Here is a 13,043-nt window from a genome sequence, read left to right as displayed (position 1 = left end):
GAGACTGTCCAGCTCTGTGGGGTGCACGATGTGGAGGCAACATGTTGGGGATGGGGGGCAGGTGCAGTGAATTTCTTTATCTGTGCAAGAGCTGTACTTCTGTCTGCAACACTGGCAAAAACATACAACACACAGACATCCGGGTACTTTCTGGACAAGTGGGGTCTTCCCCACTCTTTGACGATGCCCCTTGCATGCATCTGCACTGTGGTTCCTCACACAGCTGACTTTCAAAGGATGAATGTGTTTGGTCTAATTACATGAATAGCAACAAATTTACTTCTCCATAGTAAAATTCTGAGTAAAAGTAATGATCAAATCATAGCCACTGGAGCCACAGTTCCACCAGCTGATGACCGGCTTTGGGGACACTCTGACAGAACTGGGCATGCGCCAGGACAAGCTATGCACCTGGGTGTCTCTGTTCTGATCTTAGAACAAAACATAGTGCTATAAATCTGCTGGACATGAACTTCTGTGTACGTGTGGAAGAGACAGAAATGAACCCTCTCTTCCAAAGGGCTAGTCTGAAGTCTGCACAACAGCATGAATAAAAGTAGTTTAATTTGATAGAAATGATTCACCAGGATGTCAACTTTTTTTTCCCCTTGTCCTGTTAATGTGTAGAAAGTGAACATGCAAATCTGGAAAATAAGCTGTTTCCTTTCCTTAAAAAAAAATCAGCCAACAACAAAAAAATGAAATATCACTTGAAAAAACAGTGTGATAGGAAAATGGAACAATTTTGTCCACGTTTTGCTATGGCTTCACTCTGCACACAGAAATGGCTTCCACATCACTGGGCCATCTAGAGACACTCAAATAAGGTGGGGGACGGGGGGCACTGAAGACTGGGTGGCCAAAAATCTACATACAACTTCTGACTCCCCTCAACACCTACCTGCTAACAGCCTACTGTTGGCTGGAAGCCTTATGGATGACACAAACGGTTGTGAGCACATATTTTGTATGTCTTACTAATCTACTGTGTTTTTACAATAAGCTACAGAAAAGACGTCATTAAGAAGCACATCAGAATGAGAAAATACATTTGCAGCACTTGTACTGAAGAACACGTGCATAAGAGTGGACATGAGTCCTTCAACTCACGGTGTTCAAGAGTCAACTGTGTCAATACACCTGCTGTTCATAGAACAGAATTTCAGAGTTCAGGCCTCAGACTGCCCATCTGCTCTCGCTCTGCTGCAGTTCCCAGGGACTCCCGAGTCACTCCTCTGCTTTCCTTGAAGACTCATTTAGATCCTGTGCACCCACCACCCATCTCTCCATGGATCCCCTGGCAGGTCCTATCCTAATTCTTAGTCATTTCGAGATCCACATCAACCCCTGGACCTGTTTCCTGACTTCTAGAAGTATCCTCTACCTCCGAGGTCAGGCAGAGAAAACAGCAAACACACACTGTGAATGTGGAGCTTGATAATATTATTCCCATGCAACAGGAGAAAACGTGTACATTATATCTTGACATAGGGGAAGGAGATCCTCCTAAGGGTAACAGCATATGCCAGAGGAGGCAGGGCACACAAGCACTTCATTGTGAAATGAAGTCTGGAGGTAGGTCTCTTTTCCCAGTTAACTCCAGCTCACTGACAGAGCTGGCAGGTGGGTGGAGGAAGGCATCCAACGCTCCCAGAGAAACTGGGCTTGTGGGGGTAATCAGACAGGATGGAACTGTGGACAAGGCAAGACACTTCTTGCCCTCTGAGAACCATGATTCATGCTGCCTCCCCACAACTATGACCCTTCCTCTGTTCCCCTGGCCTTCACGGCTCAGCTCAGCCCCACGGCAATCCCCAGGCTCCTCCGACCACCCTAGTTAAAGCACCACATCCAGAATTCGTTATCCAGGACTCGTATTTGTGACACAGCCTAGACTGCACCTCTTTCCTAGCATACATTTCTTCTCCCAGCCTTTTACAATAACTTTTACAAAGTTATCTTTCTAAACAGAACACATCTGAATTATCAGATTAGTTCTGCAGCTCACCTACCCAGACTGACACTCCCTTCTCCACTAACTGGGATGAAACCCAAACCCTCAGCTTATCACTTCAAGCATTGGAATGTGGTTCCAGGCTGCAAAGGCCTGCCACAGCCCCCTGAAGCCAGGTTCCTGCACATCTCCGAGCCCTCTCCCTCAGTCTGAAAGCTCTTCGGTTTAGAGAGCTGTCATGTAACGTGGGGGGTCCAGGTCCAAGTCCCATGTAGATGGAAGGGCAGTTGTGTCATTCGGGCGGACCCAGATCTCCAGCATGACTTACACTGAACTGACTTTATTGTCTCATTTCTCAACCACATCATTAGTTTCACAGGCAGGGACCATGGTTAGGTCTGTGTCCCAGCACTTGGACAGCTGGTACAAACAGAAAAACACAACATCCCTCATTTCTCACTCCTTGAATTGGGGATCCTGCCTCACAAACTCTAATGAGGATGTCCTATTACACTAATCCAACATCAAGGGAACAAAGCATTGCTCTTCACATTTGTATTCCTGCCTCTCCCCTCTTCCTCAGCAAACCAGGAGACCAGCAAAGAAGACAAGGTAATGGCTACGGTGCTGCCTACAGGGTAACAACCATATATCTGGAATCATTCAGATTTCACCCTGTCAGAATGGTTTATCTTTGAGGGCTGCAAATGTTCGTGGGATCCTCCTCTCTAACCTGAATTGCAATACTGGAATGATTACTGTCCATGTGCATGTGTGGCTTCTCCTCGTAATTTGGCCACTGGTTCTGAGGAGGAGCCATCCGGTCCTGGGATTTGGAAGCTGGGAAGGTGAAATACTCTCTGGTGTATGTCTGAGTGGGGATGGGGTAAGCCTCAGGTCTAGGTGGAGGGGTCTGTTCCTGTAAAATGAGAAGAAGACAGAAAAGTGAGCTTTTGGCACAATTTGTGTACATAGATTAATTTCCAATGATCTGTTTTAAAATATAGCAGATACATATATTTAAAACTGTGTTAAAAATTAGAAGTGTTTGATCCTATACTGAGAATAAAGAAAAACATTTTATTTTGCCCTGGCTTATTAATTTAAAGGTAATTTCCTTATTATGTTAAAAATAAAGCAGCACTCAGGAATTCTAAACACTGCTGATGTGCAGAGTGCAAGTTTTAGGAGATAATTCAGGTCTTCCACGGGAAGACTGAGTGCTCGCCATAGTGAGGATGTTTTTTTCTGACCTCAGTGCAGAGGTTCCCAGTGGAGACAGACGTTATCTTAGCTGTTGTCCCAGGGGCGTACGCGCTTTTCCCTCCAGGGCTAGGAGGCTGATCTGTTGGAAAGAGTCAGGGAAAAGACAGTTTAGTATTAGACAAACACTCGATGCAACATGACAAGAGCTCTGTAAGGGTAGTGACCATGTGTCATGCATCTTCAAACTGCCAGTGAGGAGTCAGCGCAGACACAGAAGTAGGGCATGTGAGAGACGAAGGCTCATCAGACCCACTCCCCGCTCTTGAATAATCGGAAACCAGAGCTGCAAGGTTTTATCTACAGACCAGGGACTGGCAAACATTTCTGGCAATGGGACAGATAGTAAATATTTCAGGCTCTGCAAACCTTGTATGTGTTGCACATCCTTCTACTGATTCTTCTTCTTGTTAACAACACTTTAAAAGTATAAAAACCATTTGAGCTCCCAAGGCAGTCTGCCAACTCCCGCTAGAGTCAGTATCAATGCGCTCGGCTAGGGCATCAACTGAATCAAAGGTTTTCCAGCTTAGTTTTTATTTCCTACTGGAAGAACATTACTTTTGACATGTCTCATGAAAAGCAAAAGCACATCTCAGGTAGCCAGTATATGCAGGTAATCCTACTGTTCTGATAACTAAGAGAGCACAGGGCGTCCCCTTCACGCTGTGACCGTGCTGTCCTGGGACAAGAGTGCAAGGCCAGGAAAGGAAGGGCCAAAGCGATCCCGCTTACTTGCCACGTTGGGGCTGGAGCGGTGATCAGCCCGGTTCTTCATCAGTCTGTCATCGCCAGGCAATTTCTTGGGTTCAGTGTATTCTGCCCAAGGCAGCTGAGGGCTCTCAGGTGACCCGTTTTGAGCTGAATTATTATAGAGCTCGAAACCTTCACTCTTTGGTCGGGGTTTACCTGAGCCACGACGGTCTGAAACTGCAATCAAAGTGCATTCAGGCTCTCTTCATTTGTTCAAGATTTTATTTTAAACACTCTTATTTGGTCTTTAAAGAAAGATGAATCTACAAATATTTAAAAATTTCGTAAGACCTTATTTTTAGCCAAAGAAATAAAGTAATTTTTAATCTAAGAGTAAAATCTTTCTAGAGAATCTTAAAAGCAACATCTAACTGGCCTTGATGGATAAAGGTGTTCTTTCCAAGCTTATTTTCTCATAAAGTTTACCTGTTAAGTCCTAAGACTACTTTTAAAGCAACTTTTTAAAAGTAAAACAAATATACTTCTCTCACTTTCTAAAACACTAATTCTTTCAGCACCTGGCACTGCCACCAGCTAGGTGACTGTCCACTCTCTACTTTGGCTTCCTGTGTCCCTGTGTGGCAGCCTTGCTGTGTTCTCTGTTCTACCTCACGGTCAGGTTTGCTTCTTGGAAACCAAGCTAATGTCATGAGCTATGACATTAGACCACCAATACGGGATGATGTCATCAAAAAAGTAAGAAATGCGGATTCAAGGCCTGGGCTACCACACAGGGTTGTGTTAAGACATGCTTTTTGTTTATTCCAGTAACGGTAGGCCCAGGTTCTCAGAAGCTGTTGTGTTACCATCAGGTGGACCTCAGGTCCTGGACTTTAAAGCTACCAGGACACTGACCTCAATGGAGAAGACAGTTCCATCAAGACCAGATCTGGCGGCTGTGCATAAAGTTAGCCAAGTAAAGGCAAATATATATTGATTTAAAAGGTACTATGAGTCCTAATGTTTCTTCCCTATGATTTCTGAACTAATCCTCTTAGAAAGCCCTACATTCATATTGGTTTTATTATGAGATTTTTGATGTAGGTACAAAATCATGGTTCCCACTAACAGGTTACCTTATCTAAATAATTGAGCTTTTAATTTAAAGTGAAGTCCATACATCAGGATAAACGTGTCCTGGAATACTGGAATATGTATTCATACACACACATGGACCTCGTTTCAGTAGAGAATTCTACTTGTTCTTTGAAGACTTTATAACATGCATCACCCACCACTACGACTAAGTGCCCAGTGCCAGGAGGATGGAAACCCTCTCTGGTGGCCGGCCAGGCCCACGGGGCCCCTGGGAGCAAGGACTCAGTGAATGACTACGTGGCCAGAAGGTCAGCGGCCCACCCTCAATGCTTTTATTGGCTACATCCTGCGCATCGTGCTGAAGCGCCTGTGTCCCCAGCTGGGATAATGAAAGCAGTAACACCTAATCCACAGAGTTTTTGTGACTATGGAGAAGGTCATGACCGTAAACTGCATGGCATGCGGTAAGTGATCAGCACAAGCCAGCTATTATTGGCGATAGTAAGAAGAGGTGGCAGCATGCGATTTTCCACAATAAGCTCTTACTTCTTTGCATCATTGGGGATGGCTGATTGAGCAGCGTGGCGAGGCCGTGATAAATTGCTCCTTGCTTTGCTACTTCTAGTGTCACCACAGAACTTGTTCTTGTCATGAGCTCTGCCGCCCTAGGAAGAAGCGAGCATCACAAAGGTAAGGAAAGTGAAATGTAGTGCTTGCTCTCACAATGCTGGCCTGTAACCAGAGCAACCATCGGCAATTCTGAGGAACAGTCTGACCTTCGGACACATTACCTACTGCTCATTCCCTTCCTTTAAAGATTAACTAAACACACACCTCCTGTTATCACATTAAGAACGGTAAGATGATACTCAGAAATTCCCAGGACATGCTAAGAGTAGGGGTTTTTTAAGCTTCCAAGAAACTGCTCCAAACCAAAATACATATTTATAATCTGGTAACAAATGAGGTGTCACATACACCGTTTTATATTTAAAAAGGTGAACAGTAAGGGCATAGCTTCCTAGCTTTATTCTTTGTCTTCCAATTCCAAATGTACAGTATCCCTAAACATGTTAACATCGAGCTTTAAACAACAAATACATAAATGATACCTTTCTTGAGAGAGTCCTACCAGACTTCGTCCGTCCACACTGAGGAGCTGGTCACCCGCAGCCAGGCGTCCATCCTGTGCATACCCAGGTGGCACGTATTTTGGGCGGTAGGGACAGCCAAGGGCAAGAGGTGGAAGGGGAAAGTCAATAGTAAGGAAGCTCACATTTGTATGTCAGCAAGCAGTGTACACGGTGTGCTAGGACTACAAGCATCCGTGGGCACACTGCAGGCCATCTGTTGAATAGGACATACTGAAAACTTACAACTTTAAAAATGATACTAACCACATCCGCAGCACCGCCTTTTACAACAGACTTGACATAGATTCCAAGTTTATCTTGACCAGCACCCTGAGCAAAAAAAGGAAACACTGCTTGACAATGCATAGTAAAAAAAACACAATACTCAGTAAAATAAAAAGAAAAATAAAATTTGCACAAGGATAATTGCAACACAAGTCCTGATTTTTGGTTTCACATGAAAATTAGTACTAAAAAAATCAATACTCTATTTGGTAAATATAAAGGAAGGAACAGGAAGTGTACGTATTTTATGTTTCTAAATGAACGAAAAGTACTCCTGAAAAATCAATTAAAAAACCAGCTGATGAGAAGACAAAGACCTGGAATCCTAAAGGAAATTCAACATAAGTTCTGAGAGCCCTAAGTGAGCTAAAGCTACCCTCGTGATGTATTAATACACTATTAATCACTTTAATGTAAAAGTCATTTACTAGTGTTTTTATATTCCAATATTTACGTATATCCCCTTATTCTTTCCAAAGCTATATTTTAAAATTTAAAACAAGAGGAAACATCTTGTGGTGTACAGGAAGGGGGACTCAGGTAGTCCTAGAACAGTATGTAGAAAGTCCTCTGTATAGATTCAATGTAAACGTCACGCGCTATAACTTGAGGTGAACACCGAAGCCAGGAGCCCCAATCCACACGGATACACACCAGCTGTACTTCATGTTCTATCACCAGAGGACAAGCAACTGCTGTGAAGCTGGTTTAAGGAACACATGCAACTCTTGTACAGAAATCACCAATGTTCTACTTGGATATTACAACTGCAACCTAAACATCAAATGTGGATAATTATCGGAACAACCTAAGGAAGCAATGGCATGCGTGGAATCTCACTTTTATTACTACTACCAATGTTCCATAACGAAATACATGTTCCTTAACTCAGGGTAACTTCAACAGTTACAAAGTATTGTGTCATAAAAGCAAAAATATAAAGGTATCACAGAGAGTTGTAAAGACCATGATTTCAATAAATGACTTAACTGAAAGAGATTTTCTACAACGCTCTGGAAGCACATCATTTCTACTTGAGAACTCTTTTTTTTTTTTTTAATTAACTTTTATTGGTGTTCAATTTACCAACATACAGAAAAACACCCAGTGCTCATCCCGTCAAGTGTCCACCTCAGTGCCCGTCACCCATTCCCCTCCAACACCCGCCCTCCTCCCCATCCACCACCCCTAGTTCGTTTCCCCGAGTTAGGAGTCTTTATGTTCTGTCTCCCTTCCTGATATTTCCCAACATTTCTTTTCCCTTCCTTTATATTCCCTTTCACTATTATTCATATTCCCCAAATGAATGAGAACATACACTGTTTGTCCTTCTCCGATTGACTTATTTCACTCAGCATAATACCCTCCAGTTCCATCCACGTTGAAGCAAATGGTGGGTATTTGTCGTTTCTAATTGCTGAGTAATATTCCATTGTATACATAGACCACAGCTTCTTTATCCATTCATCTTTCGATGGACACCGAGGCTCCTTCCACAGTTTGGCTATTGTGGCCATTGCTGCTAGAAACATCGGGGTGCAGGTGTCCCGACGTTTCATTGCATCTGAATCTTTGGGGTAAATCCCCAACAGTGCAATTGCTGGGTCGTAGGGTAGGTCTATTTTTAACTCTTTGAGGAACCTCCACACAGTTTTCCAGAGTGGCTGCACCAGTTCACATTCCCACCAACAGTGTAAGAGGGTTCCCTTTTCTCCGCATCCTCTCCAACATTTGTTGTTTCCTGCCTTGTTAATTTTCCCCATTCTACTTGAGAACTCTTCACTTCACCCTCTCGCTCACAGAGCAGGTCTGGCGGGACAGTCTGGCTGCCAAGCATGGCTGAGGCCATCCCCACTCTCCCCTCAGGGCAAGTCTAGCATGAGCCACTGTTTTGGACTAAAACCATCTATTATGTATCTCGTTATAAAAAATGGTATAAAATGTCTCAATTTAATAAAACAACTCCACTTCAGGAAACAGTATGCTTCAAATTTCATGTGGTTACATTATCTGTGAGCTGAATTTATAAGTTGTTTACAAGATAAAAATTAAGTCTCCTCTGTGGCAGCTCCCCACTGGTCTCCATTTTTCCATCCCTCCACTCCCATGGGTTCCTCGGTGTCCATCTGTCTGTACCCGGACAACTCCCGAGTCCCCTTGCTACAGCTCTGCACAGCGCCAGACATCCAACTGCCTCCCATACAGATGCCTGCCCTGCAGAAATCATCCAGCACTTCCAATATAGCAGGACAACCTGTGACCTGTACCTGGTCCTTCCGCCACACACATACAAGCAACAAAAAGCCCTGAGACAGTTGGGGAAGCTTGTACTTTTTTGTAAATTTGAAATGTCACAATAAAAAATATATATAGTAGGCCCTCAATAAATGATGACTTTTCTATATTTTAGCACATCACTTAGCAAAAAAAGAACAGATAAACCTCTGACCCAACTTCACTCAGGCCAATGCTGGGTTTCTTTGAACCCAGGGACCTAACATGCACTCAGGGAAATTACTTCTAAGGCAGCCTCCACCCCCAACCCTATCTGTTACAAGGTACAGGGAATTCCCTCACATGTCATCTAATTAAATCATTTTCCCCATATATTCTATACTTTTATGTAATCTGTGATTGACTAATTCAACAACTCAGCTGTTTATTTTTTTAAAGATTTTATTTTTTTGTTTGAGAGAGCGAGAGAGAGAGAGAGAGAGAGAGAGAGAGAGAATGTGCACAAAAGCAGGGGGAAACACAGGCTTCCCACTGAGCAGGGACTCTGACGTGGAACTTGATCCCAGCATCCTGGGATCATGATCTGAGCTGAATGAAGGCAGATGCTCAACCACTGAGACCCCAGGCACCCCCAACAACTCAGATGTTTAAATGACAATCTCACTCAACAAATAGTCACTGAATGCCTCCTTACACTGTCCTAAGCCCTGTACGTACATCCATGAACGAGACAAATGCCCCCTTCCCTCACAAAGCTTACATTCCGGAGCAGTCTTCTCTGTACCTGTCTAGTAATTTTGACTGGGGCACTGAAAATCCCCCTTTTCCTTTTCTGTAAATGGTACATGGTATTTCCTTACACCTAACACCTGAGGCCAGATTGTTTCTTCAAAGGCTCTAAAAGCATAGCCACCTGTTTCCGGAGTTCTCCATCGGGCTAGGGAGAAGCAATGCTCGTGGTGTCTCAGGATACAGTTTCAATGTCAATGGTGGGCACTGACATCTTCAGGATGCAGTACAGATTATAAAAATTGTCCTTATCAGAAGATACTCAATTACTTCCATATTTGAAAAGAAAAATGTTTACCAGTAATAATAATACTTTTAGTAACAGTGAAATAAAAAATTAAATACCAAATATATGCATTCTAAAATAATAAACCAAGACCTCTCCCTTCCTGATATTCTTTATAAGAAAAGATTACTATTAATAATGGAAAAAATAACATTTAGACAAACTGTAAGAGAACTCTTTTTCTTTCTAAAATAACAAAATAGAATAATAAAAGAAAAAGACAAAAATACAATTTTGCTTCTCCCTATACCAAGGCCCTGCTCTCACACTCTCTTTTGCCCATCGGTTAGCTTCTTTATCACAATTCTCACTCTGAGAAGAGGGGGATGGTTCTACCCTCACCATGAATAGTAGCTTTGCTGCTATGTCCCTTTATGCTTTTAGCCTCCTCGTTTAGAGGAGGAATCACACCCCCGAAGGGAGCCACCAGGCCCCATATCCCACGACCATTTTACATTTTAGAGAACTAATACATACTTACATATGGGAAACTCCATATGAATGGCAAACAATATGTGAATATCCCGAAACCCTGTAGCACCTTTAGATAGGCAGTTTCATATCCTTCATGCAATGTGATGTGATGTTTACAAAGTCTAAGTTTACATATTCAAGTACAACTGATGATGTAGTGTAGACACTGGACAACATCATGATCGTCACACCTTCAAATTTCCAGTGTAAATCTCACAACAGTCCTGGCAAGCACTCCTTGTGGCTATCCTGCCGGCCTCCCCAAGCACCACACCCTCTGAGCCCCTCTCATGATACACGGGGCCCGATCCAGATCGTCCTTCCCATGACCCCATTCCATCCTGTTTCCGTGTTCTGGCCCTTGTTTATGTTGTACTTTCCACACAAAATGTCTGATGCAATGCGTCTGCCAAAATGCTTTTGTCATTCAATTCCTGGGCTCACCAGCCACCATTCACCAAGCCATAGACCTTCCCAACATCTGCACAATAGAAGCTCTTCCTCATCTCTATGCCCCAGATGGTTACTCTGTCCTGTGTTCCAACTGTGTGATAGTATGGGCGGCTCTCCCCCCAGTTCCAGTTCCATTCCCTGGTCGCTGCCTTCTCTGCTACTCCTATATGATCAACTCTCTACTCTCAAACCTACCATGAGACAGTCCAGAATCTTACTGAATGGACACGTTAGGATTAGTGGGTTAGGAAGCAGCAGATGCAGCCATCACACACTGAACTGGTAACAAACACTGGTAACACTGAAACTTCACTAGTTTATAAAGTTGGGAACCCTCAGCATTTCTGACTACAGCACTACATGTATTGTTTTGGAAGAAGCACTCCATTACTGTCAGGTATGGATGATGAGAAAGGCACAGTATTTAACAGATGCTACTATCTTCTCACATGATGGAATTTATCTATGTTCTAAGCTACAATCACATCTTTAATTCCAAGTTCAATTTATCCATGCATTTCCTAGTCAGAAAAGGAGGTCTTTGTCTTAGGAATTACAAGACAATCATTAGAGAACTCAATTCCAAACACCCAATAGGCTTCTAAAAGATCCTTTTAAGGTTGGTCATACAATGGACTTTAATTAGGTCACTGATGGTGAATGATGAAATACATTATATATATAGTGATATACCAGTGAAGAATGTAGATCTAGAATATTCTAAAGAAGTATCCAAGCTTTCATTGATATTTGAATCCTACTAGTGTAGTGTCAACCTTGCACTACTTACCTAGAAATATTCTTTATCTAAAAGATTCACTGCTTAAATTTCTATAAACAGGTTGCCATCCTGCTAACCTTTTACCTTTCTGTAAACACATTCTCTTTAGTGACCTACTCCACTGGAACTCCCTTCGCTCCTTCCACTCTGGTCCCTTCCCACCTCTGCTTATTTGAATCCCATCTATACTTCATTTGCAACTTCATTTGCACAGGCATAAACCGGCCATAAAAAACTGCAAGTACAACTGTTACACAGAAAATTACCAGTTCTACTGGTAATTATTTTAGAAAAACAAAATTACAGACAGATACTCAGAAATCAAAGAAGTCTAAGGAATTTCTAACTACACACACACACACACACACACACACACACACAATATGGGTAGTTACTTTCAACCCAAAATAGCACATCTCTCGGACTGACTCTAAGGGACCCACTGTCTCCATCTGGCCACAGCAGCCCTGGTCTGGAATGTCTACCTTGATAGGCTGGACAGAAGGGCATGGAGGTGCTGCTTTGCCCCTGCTAACTGTCGCTCCAATTGGGGCCAGGTCAGCTCTTGTGAGCACCCAGGCAAACTTACCATTTGTCAACCTACAAGAACTCCTTAACATTACAGAGCTCTCACTACCTGCCCCACTTCATCTGAATAAAAATAAGAATATTATACATTATGATAAAAACTGTATAAAACAAAATTTTAGCAACATTTAATCACTTATGTCTTATTTCTGAATAATAATGCACACACTAACCTAGCCTTGGAAAACTGCATTTGTATGGCAAATCCATTCTTTTTTTTTAGATATTATTTACTTATTTGAGGAAGGGGGGGAGAGAGAGAGAGAGAGGGAGACAGACAGACACCAAGCAGAGGGCAGCAGGGAGCCCGATGGGGGACTCGGTCCCAGGACCCAGACATCATGACCTGAGCTGAAGGCATATGCTTCACCCTGGGACAGAGTCCCCCAAGCACCCTAAGTCTACTTCTTTTCTAATTAAGACAGGAGAATGGGTCCAGGAGTGTTTTGCTAAGTACCAATGTAACACATCTGTCAGTAAAATAACGTAAATATGAGCAATATAAACATTAACTGAAGCCAATTACGGAAATATAAAGAAACAGCTTTTCAAATGTTGGTGGAATGGTATTAGACACTATAAAACTGCTGTCAGATACGGCAGCCATAAGCCACATGTAGCTATACTGAATATGTGGCTGAAATGTGGCTCGTACAAACTGAAATGTGTTAAGTACAAATTATACCCAGATATAAAAGCTTTTTTATGGAATAAAGGACCTGAAATATCTCATTAATTACTTGTATTCACTACATGTTGGAATCATAACATTTCGGATACATTGCATAAAACAAAACATTAATTTTTTTCTTATTTAGCTAATACAGTATTTAAAATTACCTTGGTGGTGCACACATTCTATTAGACAACACTACTCCAAAACTACAGACTTTTCATACTATACATTATTAGTAAGCACAGGTACTAGCAATAAATTTACAATTAGGCAGATAACCAGGTAAAAAAACAGATTTTACCACAATATAATATATAACGTTATGCACCCTGGTT

The 13,043-nt window shown here is 42.5% G+C and overlaps 1 protein-coding gene across 17 annotated transcripts in view; it reads right to left on the bottom strand.

Annotated features, from left to right (window-relative positions):
- The window catches only part of AFDN (afadin, adherens junction formation factor), a 137,527-nt gene that overhangs the window by 19,089 nt on the left and 105,395 nt on the right, over positions 1–13,043 (bottom strand). For 16 of the 17 annotated variants that reach the window (XM_041745343.1, XM_041745325.1, XM_041745329.1 and 13 more), the window contains 6 exons: positions 6,406–6,471; positions 6,121–6,194; positions 5,555–5,673; positions 3,953–4,147; positions 3,208–3,299; positions 2,688–2,873 (listed from right to left, as the gene is read on the bottom strand). In XM_041745343.1, coding sequence (XP_041601277.1) covers positions 2,688–2,873; positions 3,208–3,299; positions 3,953–4,147; positions 5,555–5,673; positions 6,121–6,194; positions 6,406–6,471 — 732 coding nt within the window. The remainder of the gene's footprint in view (positions 1–2,687; positions 2,874–3,207; positions 3,300–3,952; positions 4,148–5,554; positions 5,674–6,120; positions 6,195–6,405; positions 6,472–13,043) is intronic. The other variant, XM_041745335.1, reaches the window with a different exon arrangement.

The sequence above is a fragment of the Vulpes lagopus genome, chromosome 2 (assembly GCF_018345385.1).
Source record: "Vulpes lagopus strain Blue_001 chromosome 2, ASM1834538v1, whole genome shotgun sequence".
In the NCBI taxonomy this organism is placed as follows: Eukaryota; Metazoa; Chordata; class Mammalia; order Carnivora; family Canidae; genus Vulpes; species Vulpes lagopus.
This window is presented reverse-complemented; position numbering and strand designations above follow the sequence as displayed.